Source organism: Ziziphus jujuba, chromosome 9 (genome assembly GCF_031755915.1).
Source record: "Ziziphus jujuba cultivar Dongzao chromosome 9, ASM3175591v1".
NCBI lineage: Eukaryota > Viridiplantae > Streptophyta > Magnoliopsida > Rosales > Rhamnaceae > Ziziphus > Ziziphus jujuba.
This window is the reverse complement of record NC_083387.1, coordinates 12,199,092-12,217,263: the sequence shown is the minus strand read 5'-3', so window position 1 is coordinate 12,217,263 and position 18,172 is coordinate 12,199,092. Positions and strand designations below refer to the sequence as shown.

The 18,172-nt window shown below is 32.0% G+C and overlaps 1 protein-coding gene and 1 long non-coding RNA gene across 2 annotated transcripts; both read right to left on the bottom strand.

Moving 5' to 3' along the window:
* Positions 1-6,606: 6,606 nt before the first annotated feature.
* On the bottom strand, positions 6,607-7,473 carry LOC125424318 (uncharacterized). Its single transcript, XR_007243131.2, has 2 exons — positions 7,213-7,473; positions 6,607-6,883 (listed from the first exon to the last, which is right to left on the bottom strand). It is a non-coding gene; the product is annotated as an uncharacterized LOC125424318 (long non-coding RNA).
* Positions 7,474-8,061: 588 nt separating this feature from the next.
* Positions 8,062-9,971, bottom strand: LOC107403293 (UDP-glucose flavonoid 3-O-glucosyltransferase 7). The gene has a single exon (XM_016010164.4). The coding sequence runs from the start codon at positions 9,828-9,830 to the stop codon at positions 8,352-8,354; it is 1,479 nt and encodes a 492-aa protein (XP_015865650.3). The 5' UTR covers positions 9,831-9,971; the 3' UTR covers positions 8,062-8,351.
* Between the last annotated feature and the right edge of the window lie 8,201 nt (positions 9,972-18,172).

Sequence of the window (18,172 nt, the reverse complement as noted above, 5' to 3'; positions counted from 1 at the left end):
TCATTAGAAAGTCATGGAAACTGATCAATACCAAAGCTAAGCTGGTCATTTAGGGCTTGTGCGTATGAGAGAGGAAATTGGCCGATTTTGCTGTATTATTTGCTGGCTTTGCTGTATTTCGCTGAGTTGGCTTTTTCTCTTTTATCCAAGCAAGGAAAACGTGTGGGACTCCATGATAATCCTATTTGGAATCCTAAAAATCATATGGAAGCTGATTTGGAGCTTAAATTGATCAAATATTGGTCAACGTCAACTTAGTTATAAAGATAGTATTTTAGTATCCTTTATTTGCTGCAAAAATAACTTTAGAAAAGTTAAAACTTTATTATTTTGGTTGTAAATTAATTAATTCCTAATTTAAAATAAAGGAATTAATTAATCAAATTAAGATTAGGAAAAGTTGCAAATTTTGGCCAACACTTTAGTTTCCTAATGCTGGCCGATTTTGTCTTAGTTTCCAGAGTTTTATTTTGTAAATTTTCCAACCTATTTAAAGGTTTGTTTTATTAATAATATTTAGTACATTATTCATACAGAAAATTATTTGTGAGATTGAATTCTCTTTGTTTTCTTTGAACACCTAAAATACCATTCGTGAATGAATGTTTTAGCTTGACTTATCAATAGGATATCCATCACCTATTGAGGCGTCTTCATTATACCAAGATTTCTAATCACAGGTTGGTTAGGGGTTAAGGTCACCATTAGAACTTGAACATAATTAGATCCGGACTAATATAATATGGGTTTAGGCACAGGTAGACCTAGGTTCGTATCAGTTTTGGTCTCTTAGGTTAGCTTTGGGGCCAATATTGCCCACAACATCATGGTCGATGAGCTAAACAACAGCAACAATGGGGTGGTGAGAATTCGTGGGATTGTCCTATTTTAACTCTATTTTACAAATGGCGTGCCTTTTAAGTTACCGGTAATCATCTTTCCATAGAGTAGTGGCCCGGAAGACATGTCGTTGAACCTAGTTGAAGGATTTGAAACCGACAAGCTGGGGATGCAGTAACATGCTAATATTGGTGTCCAAGGATTATCAATTAAAGGATTGGGGTTGGAGTTATGAGGCATTGAGGAAGAGTGGGTGGGATGGAGTGGTGGCAATTATGGAGACTGAAGCCAGCGATCATGCCTTTTATTTATTAAATCCAAATTCTAAAGAGGCCATGTCCATGATGGACAAGATCATTTCCTTCTTGAAACAACTTTTTTAAAATAATACACCAATATTAATAGTATTGTGGAAAATACTAGTTTGTATAATAATATTACCCATTTTCTTTACTAAAACTAATAATAATAATAATAACAACAACAACGACCTCTCACTTTCATTTTCTTTACAATGCATTTTTGGTGGAAAAATGCTCCAGCACGTAGTGATAGGAACCACTCTCATGGAAATCATCATTTTCTTATTATCTTAAATTGTTCTTTAACTAATTGTTCGATATCCTATCTTATTGCTCTTCCTTTTTTAATTTACTTGTCTCAATATACATTTCGTCTCAACTTCAAATCCATCATTTTATCTACTTCGTACACTAAGTCGCAAAATTTAAGTTCTACATGTTTGTCTAGTATTCATTCTATTTATGAATAGAGTGCCTTTCACTATGGAAAATAGGATGTGAATTCATAAATTTTGTTTAGAATTTCCTAGACCGGAGAAAAAGTGGATAATAAATCACAATAGGTCGTTATGTGGGAAAGAAGTTGACTTTTTTTTTTTGGTAAATAAAACCTGAACCATTATCATTGATGATAAACCAAAAGTTACAAGAATCAGCTTGAAGAATAGAGGTGAGCCACACAAGACCCATTTCAAGCTAGGAATCATAAGAATCTAACCCAATTGCATGTTGAGCAATATGGAGATCAATTTGATTGTCAATACTAGGAACATAAGCACACTCAAATGAACATGAAATTGAGGAAATAATGGATCTCATCAATAAGATAACAATTAGGACCCAAACTATGACCAGACTCATTAAATAAATTATGAACAGCTAACCATTTGACAATCTGATAAAACCACACCTCCAAAAAAACTAGTTGCCATACTAAAAACAAAGATTCACAAATAGTTAATAATTCAGCAGAAAGAACTATAGGACTTTTGTGAATAGAAATTATAAATATTATTTATTTATTTTGTTACCAAAATACTTAAAATATTGGAATTTTATTTAAAAAAATAAATAATAAGAAACAATGTTTTAATGAAAGAACATGACTTCATAATGGAAATGTGTCTCTTATTAGAAACGAAGCAACTTTTAATGCTTCATATTCTGAAGCATTGAGTTTCTTCATGATAGATGCAATCTTTCCTATAAATAACAATGATTTCTACAACTGAAATATAAGAATAGAAAGAAATATTTGTTATTTTATTTTATCATTCATTCATATAAAATAGAAAAAGAAAACACACAACAGTTGTTCGTTATTTTTGAGAATTTGGAGTAATACTAGAAAGTAGTCGTTGTATTGTGGAAAATATTCTCCATATTTTAGACCCTTGAGTACCGTTGTGGGGCGAAAATTGTCTTAAGGCTAACGAATCATATTTTTGCCTCGACTAAAATTATCAGGTTTTTCTATCATTTTCTTCTTATATGTGCATCTGGTGTTTATATATTTTGTAGTAGAAACCATATTTAGAACAACGAGATCATCCCATGTCTTATCAAATGGCTTGCTACTACATCCATTAAATCACCATCCATATTCTGAACAACTACACCAACACCTGCTTTGCCCACAGCCGAACGAAAATGATATGTTATCTAAAACTTCTACTTAGGAATAAAAACAAAGAGAAAATATTTTGGTACTTTGAGGGATCAACTCCTCTCAATACTCATAAGTGAATAAAATGGTTTCTTTCATAATCCCTTATTCAACAGCTTACATGCTTTTAAAGGAATAACCTAACATTACAATGTAAAAAACATCTAACTAATAGCAAAGAAATAGGAAACTAACAAATTAAGCAAATCAAATTAAAGTCAAAGTAACAATAGAATAACTGATTAACCCCAATACCTGTTCCTTGTGCTTGAACTCTTCAGGAATATTGGTGTAACAACTCTTTCCCCCTTAAGGAGCACCCTTGTCCTCAAGGGCAAATTCTACAAAACATTCTTGAATTGTCTCCATGATCTCCCAAGTAGATTGATGTGGAAATAGCCCCTATCAGTGTACAAGAACTTCATTTTTTCCATTCCTTTTTCTTTGGTCCAAAACAACATGAGGTGTAGGCACAAGCAAGTCATCTTGATCTAACTCTGGAAGTGATTCTAACACTGTTTGCTTATCACTAATTTGATTTTTAAGTACTGAAACATGAAATATAGGATGTAATCGAGAGGTAGATGGTAAATTAAGTTTATAAGCTACCTTCCTAATTTTTCCAAAACTTTAAATGATCCGAAAAACAGAGCTGATAACTTATTTTTTCTTATAGCAAGTGATGATTGTCTATAGGGTTGTAATATTAGAAACACCATGTCTTCTACATTAAACTCTCTTTCTCTATGTTTTGAGTCATGAAGTTTCTTGATCCTTGCTTGAGCCCAATATATATGATCACGTGCCTTTGCCAACATGTGATCCTGTTTTACGAGCTTTTCTTCAACAACTCCCACCTGAGTTGTACCTAAAATGTAATCCAACAATCTTGGAGGTCTTCTTCAATACACTACTTCAAAAGATGTCTTTTGTATTGTTGAATACCAGCTAGTATTATAATAGTATTCTGCCCAAGATAACCATTTTTCTTACCTATCCTCTCTCACCACAGCTCATAAAGGACGACCATGAAAATAACTTACGTGTTGATCATAACATAATAATCAGCTATCTTGTGGCCAAGGAGGGGAGTGGGTGATGCTTACTATGCAAATATACTTACTAACCTTTCAGTCCATGGCTTCCACAAGATGACCATAATATAATAATCAACCATCTTATGACCAACGAGGGGGGCGACTAATGCTCACTCTGCATTACACTTGTCTATCTTTATATCCATTGCTCTCACAAGATGACCATGCATACTTGCGCGCTTATGAATAATACAGTACAAAATACTAGTACTGTATGATGTATCTAAAAACTATAAAAGTTTACAATATCATAAATATCGAAATTTGATAAAATACAATCGGGATTATACACTTTTACTGAATCTATAAAATTTCATATTTCCTTTTAAACAACTGCATAAATCCAATGATTTTAGAAAATTAATTACTTCTACCATAATTTCAATTTTACAATTATTCAAATAAACAAATATATTTTTATACACTAAAAATTATTATCTTTCTTAAATCCTTAAAATTAATTTATGCAAAATCATATTAAATCACATGAAATTTCTCACAAAAATAAATGCACATAAATATATTTTATTTTACATAATAAATTTAATTATAGGACATAAAAATAAATCTAAACATAATTTAGCATAATAATTTTTTTAAAACCATAAATATCATTTTATGCAACAAATACATTTAAATTACATAAATTCTACACAATAAAATTAAATAACCAATTTTCTTAAATTTTTAAATATACGTAATAATTTTTTTTCAAAATTTCTAATAATACAATATATATATATATATATATACATTCATCTATATACATGCATATATATTCATACATGAATGTATCTAGTCATAAACACAATCTTTTCAGCTAGCATATACAGGCTCATATAAATATATATATATATATATAATGAATATTCATATATGCTCAGATATACCTTTACATAATCATATATGTTCAGACATATACATAGATATTCATAGATATATATATATATATATATATATGTATATATATGGAAATTCTATGGTGAGGACGGTCCACATGAGGACCGCAGTATTAGTTACGGTCTTTTATAGTATTAACGACTGTTTTTTAGAAAATCGCCACCAATACTATGAAAAACCGTCACCAATACTGTGGTCCGCATGAGGACCGTCCGCACCATAGACGGACTGTATATATATATATATATATCCACAATAGATATTCATATATATATATATATCCACAGTTCTATATATATATATATGTGTGTGTGTGTGTGTGTGCCAAAAGAGTACTCACCATATAATTATGTATGTGTATATATATATCTATATATATCTATATATGTGTATATATAAGAATAGGACTGCCGTACTCTTTAATTAAAAAAAAGTTATATTCTTTAATTAAAAATGACAGATGGCACTCTTCATCACGGTACTCTTCCATCATGACATATGGTATTTTTAAACATTGATATGTGACACATTCCAACAAAAAAGTTGTTTTTTTTTATTAAAGATAACATATAGCACTCTTCCAGCATGACATGCCGTACTCTCCCATCATAACATATGTCATTTTCAAACATTCATATGTGACATCTTCCAATAGATGACATGTGGTATAGATAATAAACTTTTTTAAATATTCCATTACTCCGTAAAGTGAGTTGTAGAAAATATAAACATGATTTTACGAACTCATAACTTTTCGATCGTCGATTTAAAATAAACTTCCGACCGTTCTACGGACTTATATCGATGAACACTATTATATAATTTATAAATCAACATCGAAATTCATATAGATAAAAAATCAATTTTAAACTCACCAATAAATCCAAATCATAAATTATTTTGATCATAACTTTCTATTTTTAATTTTAATTTTAACATACTACTAATTTACGAACTTATATGAACGAATACTTTACTATAATACCTCGATCAACACAAGTTTCCTTTCACAATAAAAAAAAAAAAAAAAATCATCTATAAAATTCACTTGATCAACCCTAATAACTTTTAATCAAAGTTGAACAAAAATTCAAATTTAAAATTATTTCTCAACTTGTAATGTTTCATGCAAACAGAAAATCAATTGAAAAAGTCAACATCAAAAGAGAATATTGATAAATATCACTGCCACCTCTAGTTAGACCTCTCTGCTCTCTCTAATAATCCACAACTATCTTGATTTTTCCTAACAATAGCAGCTGAGGTCTAGAAATTGATGAGAAAAATTCTATAATTAAAATATTAAATCTAGAATCATCCAAATTGGTGAAAGAAACCGATTCTCATAAGCATAAAAGGATTATCTCTGAGTTTTTTTTGGATACTTATCCAATTAAAAAAGAAAAAAGAAAAAAGTGAATGATCGTAAGCGTGCTGTCTTAAGTAAGAAGAATGTTAGTAAGTGGGTTTGTGTCCGTAAGCAATCGTGTCTTAATGTGAGCCATTAAAAGTCAAGTGAGTGTTCATTCATGTGAATTTTTTTTTATTTTTTATATTAGTTAGTGTGAGTTGCACGCTTGTGTATGTACTAATTTTCTATCAGTTAACGGAAGTCGATTTTTTGTTTAGTGGTCTGTCTCCAACAGTGTCTGCTGGTTCTGTTCGTGTATCGCACGTCTCATGTCGAGATCTGATTGCTGATGCTCTTATCAAGCAATTTCCTAGACAACGATTCCTTACTCTTCGCTCCAAGGTTGGAGTTTTTCTAAGACCCTCAATTGTTATAGGTTATAATAGCGTATTGTAACTAATATTGTTGTAATACTTTCTCTTTTATCACTTATACATAGCCTATTCGAGGTGGACTTGATTACTTACAACTGCTGTAACTACAATCAAATACTCTCCTTATATTTATTTTGGTTTTATTCATCTACAATGGCTGAGCCTTTTACGACATCTACATCTCTTATAGTCGACATGGTGTTGGCCGTCGGCTTCAGTGTACAGGAAGTGGCGATCCTTGGGCTGAGGAGGGAAAGAGCTGAGAGACCCAAAAAGAAGGAGAGAGAATAAATCTAGAAAAGAAAAAAAAACATTTTCAGGTTTTAAGTTTTAAAAGGGGTAAGATGAGAAGCATATAACCAAAAGTTGAAATTAGCATGGAAAGGAAGAAAACTCCCGTGGCAATAACGCCGGTCTGATTAAACTGATGGGCTAATAAGCAACTTTTACTCCAACCAAGAAGGCAGAATTACAAATCCCACAGTCGTTAGGGGATTACCCGCATCTATCATTTCTTCTGATTGTTTATTTTGTTGAGGGTAGATCAATCACTACACTTATATTAATTACTAACACAAAACAAATGCAAAAGTAAAACATTCATATATTCAAGGGTACCCACACGCATAATAGCAATTTAAACTCTTCAACACCACTCTTTATTCTTTACTGACTCTAACATAATAGCTCTTTCTCCAGAGCCTACTCTACTCTATTGAGTAGCTCAGATTACCTGGCAGCCTAATTTTTTGTTTATATAGCTTGTCCATGTCGGTTTAACAACTTACTCAAAGCTTCTGGCTTTCTCCTTAAAGTCGGTGCGCCACACTGCAACTTTGGATATTTTTTTCCACCAATTCCAAAACTTTTTGTGCATGTATATCAAATATACTAGATAATTCTAGAAACCAAATCAATGTTGAATATCCTTCATATTTTATATTGGATCATTCTTCTTTTCTTTTTCTGATTAAAAACAAATTTTCGCTGAATTTACAAAAACTAAAATTTTAAATGTTACAAGTCAATCAACGTGGTGGTCAATTTCCATGTACATGCCCGCAATTAATGACCGCTGTCTAAATGTTACAAGTCAATCAACGTGGTGTTAAATTTCTATGTACATGCCTACAATTAATGACCGCTGCAACTTTGCGGTCAAAATAAAAAATACGAAGTCTTTGGGGCCACGAAGAAACTTTCATTTCTTGTCTGACGTCCCTTGAATAAGACTAAATCGGTATGATTTTTAACGTTAAATTAATTAAAATTGAAAGAAAAGCTTCAATACATACAAATTAATTAATGAACCCAATAATAATTAATTCAAAATGGGAATCATAAGGTGGTCTATCGTGGCTTCAATTTGTTTCATCTTGCACAGTGAGATTAGCGCTCTCTCTCTCTCTCTCTCTCTTCCCCAATTAATACTTTCATTTCTCCCTTATGTGTATGTAAACAAACAAAAAAAAAAAAAAAACATTCTTCCCCTTCACAAATATTATCTCAAAACATTACATATACATTGGGCACCATTATTCTACATTTCCAAGCAAGATGCTGGTCTGGACAAAAACAAGTCCATTCTTTTGGTACGCATAACGGTAAGCAGCACGGAGGACAAATCCCGTTCTATTAATAAATAATCAAGAAGTGTAACTGGCCTCTGTCGCCAAATTTTTATTTTACTTTATTTTTGTAAGAAAGAGATAAACCAGCTATCGAGTTTCTTCACTTCACTGAATAATCCTAGTGTCTCTTCTAGCTTGCATCACATGAGATTTTGTGCAGTTTCAACCCTTCAATGAAAGCATTCAAATCCAAGTATGAAGACCCTCCTTCCCTGATGGCCATCCTTGCCATTTCCCCAAGAGCCTTGGCTCTGTTTCTCATTTCCTCTGCTTCTTCACCCTCCATAATCCTACTCACAGCCTTCTCTATGGCTTCCCTCTTCACTCCAACCAATGTCAACCTAGCCCATTTTTCAGCTCCAACCCCAACTCCAATTCCAAGTATTTGGGTCACCAACTTCTCATTGAAAAACTGCTCGGCGAAAGCCGGCCAGGTGACCATTGGCAACCCTGCACAAACTCCTTCCATTATGGAATTCCAACCACAATGCGTCACAAATCCTCCCACTGCTTCGTGTTGAAGGATCAGCACTTGGGGTACCCAACCTCTTATGATCAAACCTTTCCCTTCCATTCTCTTCTCAAATCCTTCAGGCAACCACTCTTCTTTTACCCCTTGAACATGGTTGCCTTCATTCACGACCCAAATGAATGAATGCCCTGAAGCTTCAAGACCCAATGCAATTTCCATTAGCTGAGCATCACTGACATATGGCAAGCTTCCAAAACATACATAAACAACCGAATTGGGTTTTCTTGAACTAAGCCAATTCAAGCACTCACGTTGATCAGTGGAACATTCCTGTTCCACTCCCCTGTTTGTTTTCTGTTCAGATAGCTTGTTGCATAGGAAGAGCGGGCCAATATTCCATGCCTTAATCCCCAAAACCTTCTTGTAATGATCAGCATAAACAGGTTCGAGCTCATAAAAGCTGTTAACCAGAACCCCATAGCTCCGCCCCTCCACTTCTTTACTTGTTTTGTACAATTTCTCGAACTCAGTATTGACATCTTCCATAACATCGGGTAACTGATTTATTGTGAACTTCATATCCCCTGGCAAATTTGGAATCTGGAATCGATCTGAATCCGAAGAGACTATCTTCTGAGGCTCATAACGATGCACACATAGGGAAGCACAAAGAGAAAAATAACAGGTTCCATGGAAAATCAGCCTGGGAATCCCATGTCGAGCTGCGACATCAGTAGCCCAAGGAAAGAGCATGTCGGCTACAAGGCAGTCGGGACGATGTTGTTGCAGAAGCTGTGAAAGTTGTGGACCAAGCTTGGTGGTAGCTCTAGCGAATTGCTGCTGCAGACCATGGGAAAGAGCCATGTTAACGCTCTCGCATCCTTCAGGTAATCCATTCTCCACACAAGGAAATTTGATGGTAAGAACGTTAACATTGATGTGGGAATTACCAGAAAGTTGGGTGCTTTGGAGGGTCTTGGAAACAAGAGGGGCATGGAAAGGGGTGGTGATGATGGTTGCTTTTAAACCTCGAGAAGCAAATAGCATGGCCATGTCTATGATGGGTATCAAATGGCCTTGAGCCATTAAGGGGAAGAAGAATATGTGAAGCTGATCATCTGTTTTTTCGCTTTCCATTTTGGCCTTGAATTTTCAAGTAGATGAAGGAGAAGTAGCTGAAGTGAAGAGGCTGCGGATATGGGGTTTGTTTAATTTTGGGTATTTAATCTTATTATTAAAAATAAAGGCAAAATGATAAGGTATGCTTTTGATTTTATGTGGAGAGGAGCTCTTTTTATTATTTGTTTGATTTGTTGAATTGATTAAGAACTGAGTGGACTTTTACTTTTATTATTATTATTATTTTGTGTGTTTGGCAAAGGTAATTTATTTAAGTTTTTTAGATTTGTAATGCTGCCTTGCTGAAAAGAATCAAAGGTACAGAGGGCATGTGCTGCATATGGACATGTATTTATTTATTTATTTATTTTGTTAGGTCCCCAGCCAAAAACAACCCCCCCCCCCCACAAAAGACTGGACCCAGCATCCACTGGCCGGGGCTGTGGTGCTCTAACCATTATTCCACGCGAGTCTATGTCCATGTACTTTATGGACCGCATTGAAATAAAAATAAATAAATAAATAAATTTCAACAGATTTTGTACATCTATGACTTTTCACATTAAGAAAAGCAGATTAGATAAAAGAGCATCATTATTGAAAGTTGAAATTTTAAATATATTCAAGAATTAGCATTATTTTCTTAACCGTATACGGATTGGTATCCATGTCACATATCTATTGTTGAGCTATAAGGATTATTTTAGTATATATATATTGTTTATAATATTTCTACATGAAACAAAATTAGAAATAGAGGTATGTAGACTTGATTAACGGTGCAAGTGACACAGTCATTGTTTTCCTCTAACATTAATCCAGAATTTAAACCCCCCATTTCAGTACCAAAAAAAAAAGAAAAAAAAACCCACGAAATACAATGCAATTACTTCGGAGGCAATTACTTTGATCTCGATCATTTCATTCGAGTTAATTGTGATATGTTGTTTGAGGCTTACAAGGTTCTGAAAACTTATAGTCGGATTAGGGTTGCATGTCCGCTCCACATAGTTAGCTGTGTACTTGCTTTGTTGTTCTAAAGATGAACAGTACCTCGGTTGCTCAACCATGATCGCATTGTCCATAATGAAATTGACTATTTTTTATTTATATTTATTTATTTAATTTTACAAGGAAAAGGGGTCAAAAGATCCCAAACAGACAAAAATAAAAAAACTGAGCTATTTTTTGTTGGTAAATGAAACCCAAAAAAAAAAAAAAAAAAAAAAGAAAAGAAAAAACCCACTAAGCTAATATATTGCGAGGTCTGGCAATCCCAGAGCAATCCTCACCTAAAATATGAAAAATAGAACTATAAAGGGTCATTAAGCAAGTGAGCACCCAAACTCTAAAATTTATGCTGAGAGAAGCAAAAACATCAACTAACATATTCTTTTCCGTGTAAATTATTAGAGAGCTTGCCTTGCCAATTCTTCTTGTGCGATTATGAAACTTGATTTTTCTAGAGAAAGTTACAGAAAATCATAAAGAAAGAAAAAAAAAGGGGAAAATAAAGCAAACGCAAAAGGAAACTACAGAGAATTTGCCGTATGTAATTTTCTTGGAATTTTCCAGAATTCTTGATTGCTAATAATCTAAGCTGATTAGCTTATTATATAAAGCTAACACATAAGTATTCTCAGCTTAACAAACATCACAGCAAACTAATACATGAGAATTTTTTTTGTACACAATATGTACCAAGGTGGAATCTTTGTTGATACATATGACCAATAAAAAAATACCATATATAACATAGTCATTTAAAAAATCCACTTCACCTTTTTTATATTGCTAACCCCGTTAACCCTCCGTTATCCCTTTTCCTCTCTTTTTTTTTTTTTTTTTTTTTTTTTTTAATTTCTTTTTGCTCTTCTTACACCTTCGTTTAGCTCCACGCCATTTTTTCTGCTCAAAAAAATAGAAATCCTCTGTCCTCTGTTCTCAGATCTTCACGTTATTCCCTCCATATTTGATCTTTTCTCGTCCACACCAATCACTAGATCTACATTATCTTAGGCGAAGTCTTAATTTCCTCTACTTAGGGTTTTCAATTTCTACCCTTTTTTCATTGATATTCCAATCTCTCTGTCAACATATAGAAATCCTATATTATGGTATCATTTTCAAGTTCTACGTTCTACATTCTCAAAGGCGGCTTCGACATCGTGGCCACCATGGCCGAAGAAACCAAGAACCCCGCCCCCAACATCCCCTCAGCCTTGTGGGCTCCATGACCCTCACCACCCTCCTCTACTGCCTTCTTGTTGTCACACTCTGCCTCATGCAGCCCTTCCACCAGATCGACGCCAAATTAGTTTCCGAGATATCAGTGTATTCTTCCTCTGCAGCTTCTTGGAAAACCATAAGCAAAAAGTGAGTTTCTTAAAACACCACTCCACTTTCTGTTACTGGTTATGAAACAACCAACTTATACTTCTGTCTAAAGCGCTTAAATAATTGTACGCCATGAACAGTATGAAAAAGAAAAAAAGGACCAAATTACATATTGGATTTACTCTACAGTGGAAAATTAATCATAATTTATATCTAAAACATACAAAAAATTCTTTGACAAACTCCTCTACAGGTCTGGCAGTAAGTTATCATTAATGAGGCTTATTTTTATTATTTTTTTTAAATAAATTTTTAAGTTCTACTCATGAATGTGCCAAAACACAAATTGGTACTTGTTTATCTCCTTAGCACAAAACCAACATCATTCCCTCAATTTGAATACCATCTCTTGTATTAAATCATAAGTACTGCTTGATTTATTTACTTTGTCTTGAACATCATCGATCCATGAATAGCTACTCCCAGCTTTTTGTCCTTAATCAAGCAATAGTTAAGATTGGAATTCCACATAAACATGGTTATCTTTTGTTAGGATAGAAATGCTAATCAGCTTCTTAGCTATATACGGTAGAATCAACACATTTTGCAAGACAAAAGAACAAGCCCCATAATAAGGAATTAAAGTGTATCCAACACCAAGTATTTTAAGACCTTGTCCTTTACATACTAAAAGTTGATTCTTACCATTATCCAAGTGTTGAAGTGAATTGGTACCATCTCCAACAACATGATTTGTAGCTCCACTATTAAGGTACCAATTTGGATCTTTTGCACTAATTGATGTAGTAACATTAATCACAGCAGAAGAATCTGTTGAGGGAAAATAAATAGCTTCTATTATATTAAAGACATTTACAACACAACTACATAGACACATACATAATAACACTTGGGACTCTTTAACACTTAAAACACCCGATATACTTTAATGACTCTAACATACTTTACTGACTCTAACATGAGAGCTCTCTCACTCTAGGAGCCTACTCTATCCACTTGAGTAGCTCACATTACATGGCAGTCATCTTCCCTTTATATAGCTTGTCCATGTCGGTTGTTGACATTCTCAAGGCTTCTAGATTTCTCCACAACATTGGTGCTCCACATTGCAATCTTAAATATTTTCTTCACCAATTCCAAAGCTTTACTTGCTGTCCATGTATATCAAACATAATAGAGAATTCTAGAAATCTAAGTCAATGTTGAATATCCTTCAGAATCTTGACCAATATATGGCATTCCAAAAGGTACAATAGATTGCATGCCAATTATAAATGCCTGATTTGGAGAAAACATAGTTGGTTGACCTCCTTGTTTCATACTTAAAGCAGAATTAGCAAACTGATTATAGCTTGTAACTTGTGGTATTGGACTTGTGTTCGAGTTGATATTCAAATATCCACATCCTGGAATACCAAATAGATAGCAATATGGCATCATGGTTTAAGTAAACTGTTGAAAACCAGGCATATTATGTACTGTTTTTATAAGAGTAGGCCATGAGGATTAGGAAGATAAGATATATGTGCCATCCCTGATAACTGAATATTAGAAAAACCTAGCATGTGTGAGTGTTGATAGCCAGACGTCGGATAAATAGCATTGGCTTTTTGGATTGCCTATTACGTAGTGACAAACGTAGCTGTATGTCCCATTCTTTGACAAAGTTGACACTGAGGTCTTCCTTTACCACCTCTTACTCTTCCTCGAAAAGAATACTACCTATTATAATCGGGTCTGCTTTGATGCTCATAATAGTTATTTTGTCTGTTCTTATCACTATTATAGTTTTTAAAGCTATTCTTCCCTCGATTACTTAGGCTACTTTTGTTCCCCAATCCTTGTTCAAGTCCTTCATCGAATGATGACAAATTGACACTCACATTATCAAGAATTGGCACTGGATGATAAGTATTTTGAAAGTTTCCAATTGAGCCAAAAGAATTAGCACTAGAATTAATCATATTGGCATGTGTAGTGCCAGAACTGCCAAGACCTTGATTAGAGGTAGCAAATTGAAAAGCTAATTTCTATGTCCCAAAATGTTATACCAAGATATTTCATCTAATATTCTAATAGATAAAACGGACAGTTGGCAAAAACTTCTTTCTTGTGAATTAAGTACATAGGAATGCTTTAATACCACTATTGAAACTTAATTCAGTACTAATATAACTCACAACAGGAATAAAGGAAGAAAGAACACACAAATTTTACGAGGAAGAACACATAAATTTTACGAAGTTCAGTCCAAAAATGGCTTACACCCTCGGTGAACTCCATCCAAGAAGTTCTTGCACTATATACAAAGATCAATACATTATTAAAGCATTTCCTTTTGGTTTATATAGATTCTTTAAACTTAGAAACCCCTTTTCCATCCTAACTTTTCCTTGCAAATCACTCACCCAAAATAATCCTTAGCAGTATTAAGAAAAAGAGAAAAATGATGAACGAGAGGTTACAAGAAGAAAGGGAAAAAAGAAGAAGAATAGGTCTTTGAAGTAAACTTATGGCTTTTATTACATCTCCTCTGTTTTTGCTGTCATTCCTCTTTTATAAGCTTCCAAAAAGAAAATACTGATTCTTACTGAGTTAGCTCCAAAGCGCACAGCTCCACTTAAACATCTTGTCTAACACTTTTAACTATAACGACGTCTGGATAGAGTTGCATGCGGATCAGCGAAAAGTAGATGCTATATAAGAAAAAAATATCAGCTTTTCTAAAAAACATCGATTTTGTATCGGCTTTGCTTCTGGTCCGTATGCAACTCCATCCGGATGGTCCAAATCATAGAATCCTCCTACATATATATATATATATATATAATAACTATTAATTTTTATTTTAGCCTCTCAATTGAATCATAATCATAGCATCATCAATCTTTAGTGAAAGAGATAATGATATGAGGTGGATTACTTGGCTAAAAAAAGGAAGAATCAAAGATAGAACAATGTTCTGCAACAAGTAATTGAGATCTTTACAATGCCATCCTCATAGATTACGGAAATAAGATTTCTAATGCCAAGAGTCATTAAATGAATGTTCTATAACCGTATATGAACTTGTACATGAAGTAAATTAATTACACAATTTATATATATATATATACATATATGTTAAATTTATGGAGAGGATATTTTTAGCTAAGCCTCGTCAAATTCAAATATTAAAATTACAAATTGGATATCATTGTAATTTGAATTGTCGCCAAATAAATTTTTAAAGTATTACTATTCTAAGTTGAACAATAAAATTAAAAAAAAGGAAATTATTACATTATAAATTAGTACAAATACAAAGTGGTATGATTGCATATATGACAATATATAAATTAATTACATTATTCTACCTACAAACGACATGCACTGATTGTACCACTCTACGACCTCATATAAGATTGTAAGAAAAAAGTGAAAAAGAAAACCGTAGAAAATTTTTTAAATCCGATTGTATTGATAAAATCTGAAATTACAAAGACTTTTATATTAGTCTGCGTGATATAACAAACTCTAAAACAGAAAGCTGAGATGGCATTCTGATATTTTTAACTCATAATGCTGACACATAATGCCGATGTGTACCAGTCTTGTATCTTCAACTGCCTTTCTTTTCATTCGTTTGTACCACAAGGTATGGTACTGCTATGATGGGCTTGGACACCCATCTTTCTCTATAAGTTTGGCAGAATTGAAGCCCATGTAAGCATTATTATCCAAAAACAGCCCATATAAGCATCTGTAAGCACTTGCATGCAGTTGAATCTGCCATCATGACATAGATATTAATTCTCATTAGAAAAATAAATAAAAAAGAATAATTATATTTTAATATCTTTTAAAATTATTTAATTTTGATTTTGAATTCTAAAATCAATTTATACTTTTATTTTCAAAATATTTACCAATTGATTTAATTTGATTAAAATTAGTATAAATAGTTGTATATAAGAATACATGTGATGCACATGTGACCCTCAAATATGATTTTTTATTATTTATTTCTCAAGTTTTTTTTCCTAACTTTTCCATTTAAAAATTTTAAAAAACTCGGAAAGCTCAAAAAAAAAAAAAATCTAATATTCAAAAAAATTTCAAAAGCATAAAAAAAAAACTAGATGCTTAAAAAAAAATTGAAAGCTAAAAAAATATCAAATGTTAGAAAAATAAAAAGCCTGAAAAAATATTAAATGCTTTAAAAATTTTGAGAGGAGAAAAATATTAGACATTCATAAAAAAATTAGGTCAAATAAATACCAGATGTTCAAAAAGCATTTTCTAAAATCCAAAAAAATATAAGGTGGTTAAAAAAAAATTTTTTGATTGCCTGAACAAAATAGCAAATGGTAAAAAAAAAAAAAAAAAAAAAAAAAAAAAAAGCTCAAAAAAATACAAAATGTTAAAAAAAAAATCCTAAAAGCTGGAAAAATAACTAGGTGGTTAAAAAAATTATGGGTGCCCCCAAAAAATCAAATAGTAAAATATAATTCTAAGAGCTTGAAAAAATATCAAATGATCAAAACAAATTTTGAGAGCATAAAAAAGATTCCTAGATGGATTAAAAAAAAATTGAGTGCTGTTAAAAAAAAAAAAAATCAAAAGCACGAAAAACATTTAATATTTTTATCAAACTTTGAACAAATTTTGTTTACTATTTATTTATTTTTGGAGGGTAGTCAATTGTTTTTTAACTATTTCCTTTTTTCAAGTCTTCAAAATGTTTTTTATGTTACAGTATTTTTATCATGCTCTTGAAATTTATTTCACCACTTAATATTTTTTTGGAGCTCTCAATTTTTTTTGAATATATAGTATTTTTTAAAATTCTTAGAATTGTTTTAAATAGTTGATGTTTTTTGGATCCTTAGAATTGTTTTTTAACCAGCTGATATTGTATTTGCGCTTTCAAAATAGTTTAAATATCTGGTACTTTTATCAGGTTTTTAAATGTTTTTTTAACCATATAATATTTTTTATTCTCTCAGATATTTTTAAACATTTAATATTTTTTTAGGTTCTCAAAACTTTTTTATTTTAACATATTTTTATTGTGATTTTTAAAATTTGTTTACCATCTAATATTTTTTTTGAACTCTCATATTTATGTTAACATCTGGTATTTTTTGGATTTTTAGAATTTTTTTTAAACATCTTATAATTTTTCAAACACTCGAAATTTCTTTTAAACTTCTCATTTTTGGTTGAACTATCATCGAAATTTGTTCTAATCATTTGATATTTTTTTAGACTCTCAGAAATTTTTTACCATCTAATATTTTTATACTATTGATATTGTTTTGGGGTTTCGGATTTTTTTTTAACATCTTGTATTTTTTTAAGCCCTAAAGTTTTTTTTTATCATCTAGTATTTTTTTGAGCACTAGGAATTCTTTTTAAACATCTAGTATTTTTCTTAAACTTTCGGATTTTTCTGAGCATCTGATATTTTTTGGGCTTTCAAAATTTTTTTGAATTTTTTAAATGGAAAAATTGGAAAAAAAATTGAAAAAAAAATTTTAAAAATCATATTTGGGATCACATGAGTGGCACATGCCCAATTTAGTGGTTCCGGTCCGTTTTAATAGAATTGGATCAATTGTAAATATTTTGAAAATCGGGATACCATTATAATGAAATTGATTTTAAAGCCTCAAAACAAAATAAAAGGATTTTAAATGATACTAAAGTGTAATTATTTTAAAAAAAAAATTCTCAAATTACATATAATAATTGAATGATTATTAAACTATAAATTATACATATCTCATTCGTATTTTTTATACGCGGCTGAAGTCGCAGCAATGCTGGCAAGTGCCATGCTTGCTTTCCTATCCATGTCGAGGTTCGAATGTAACCGAGCGGCAATGCCGCTAATTACCAAAAAAAAAAAAAAAAAAAAACCATAATTTCATACTTTTTCTTGGGGATTTGTGGCACAATTAATCTCTAAACTATGCTCAAACATTTGCATTACAAATATGAAGGTATATGAATAAATA

Excerpts from the sequence above, each read along its gene's own strand:
- LOC107403293 (XM_016010164.4), bottom strand. The coding sequence starts at position 9,830 with ATGGAAAGCGAAAAAACAGATGATCAGCTTCACATATTCTTCTTCCCC.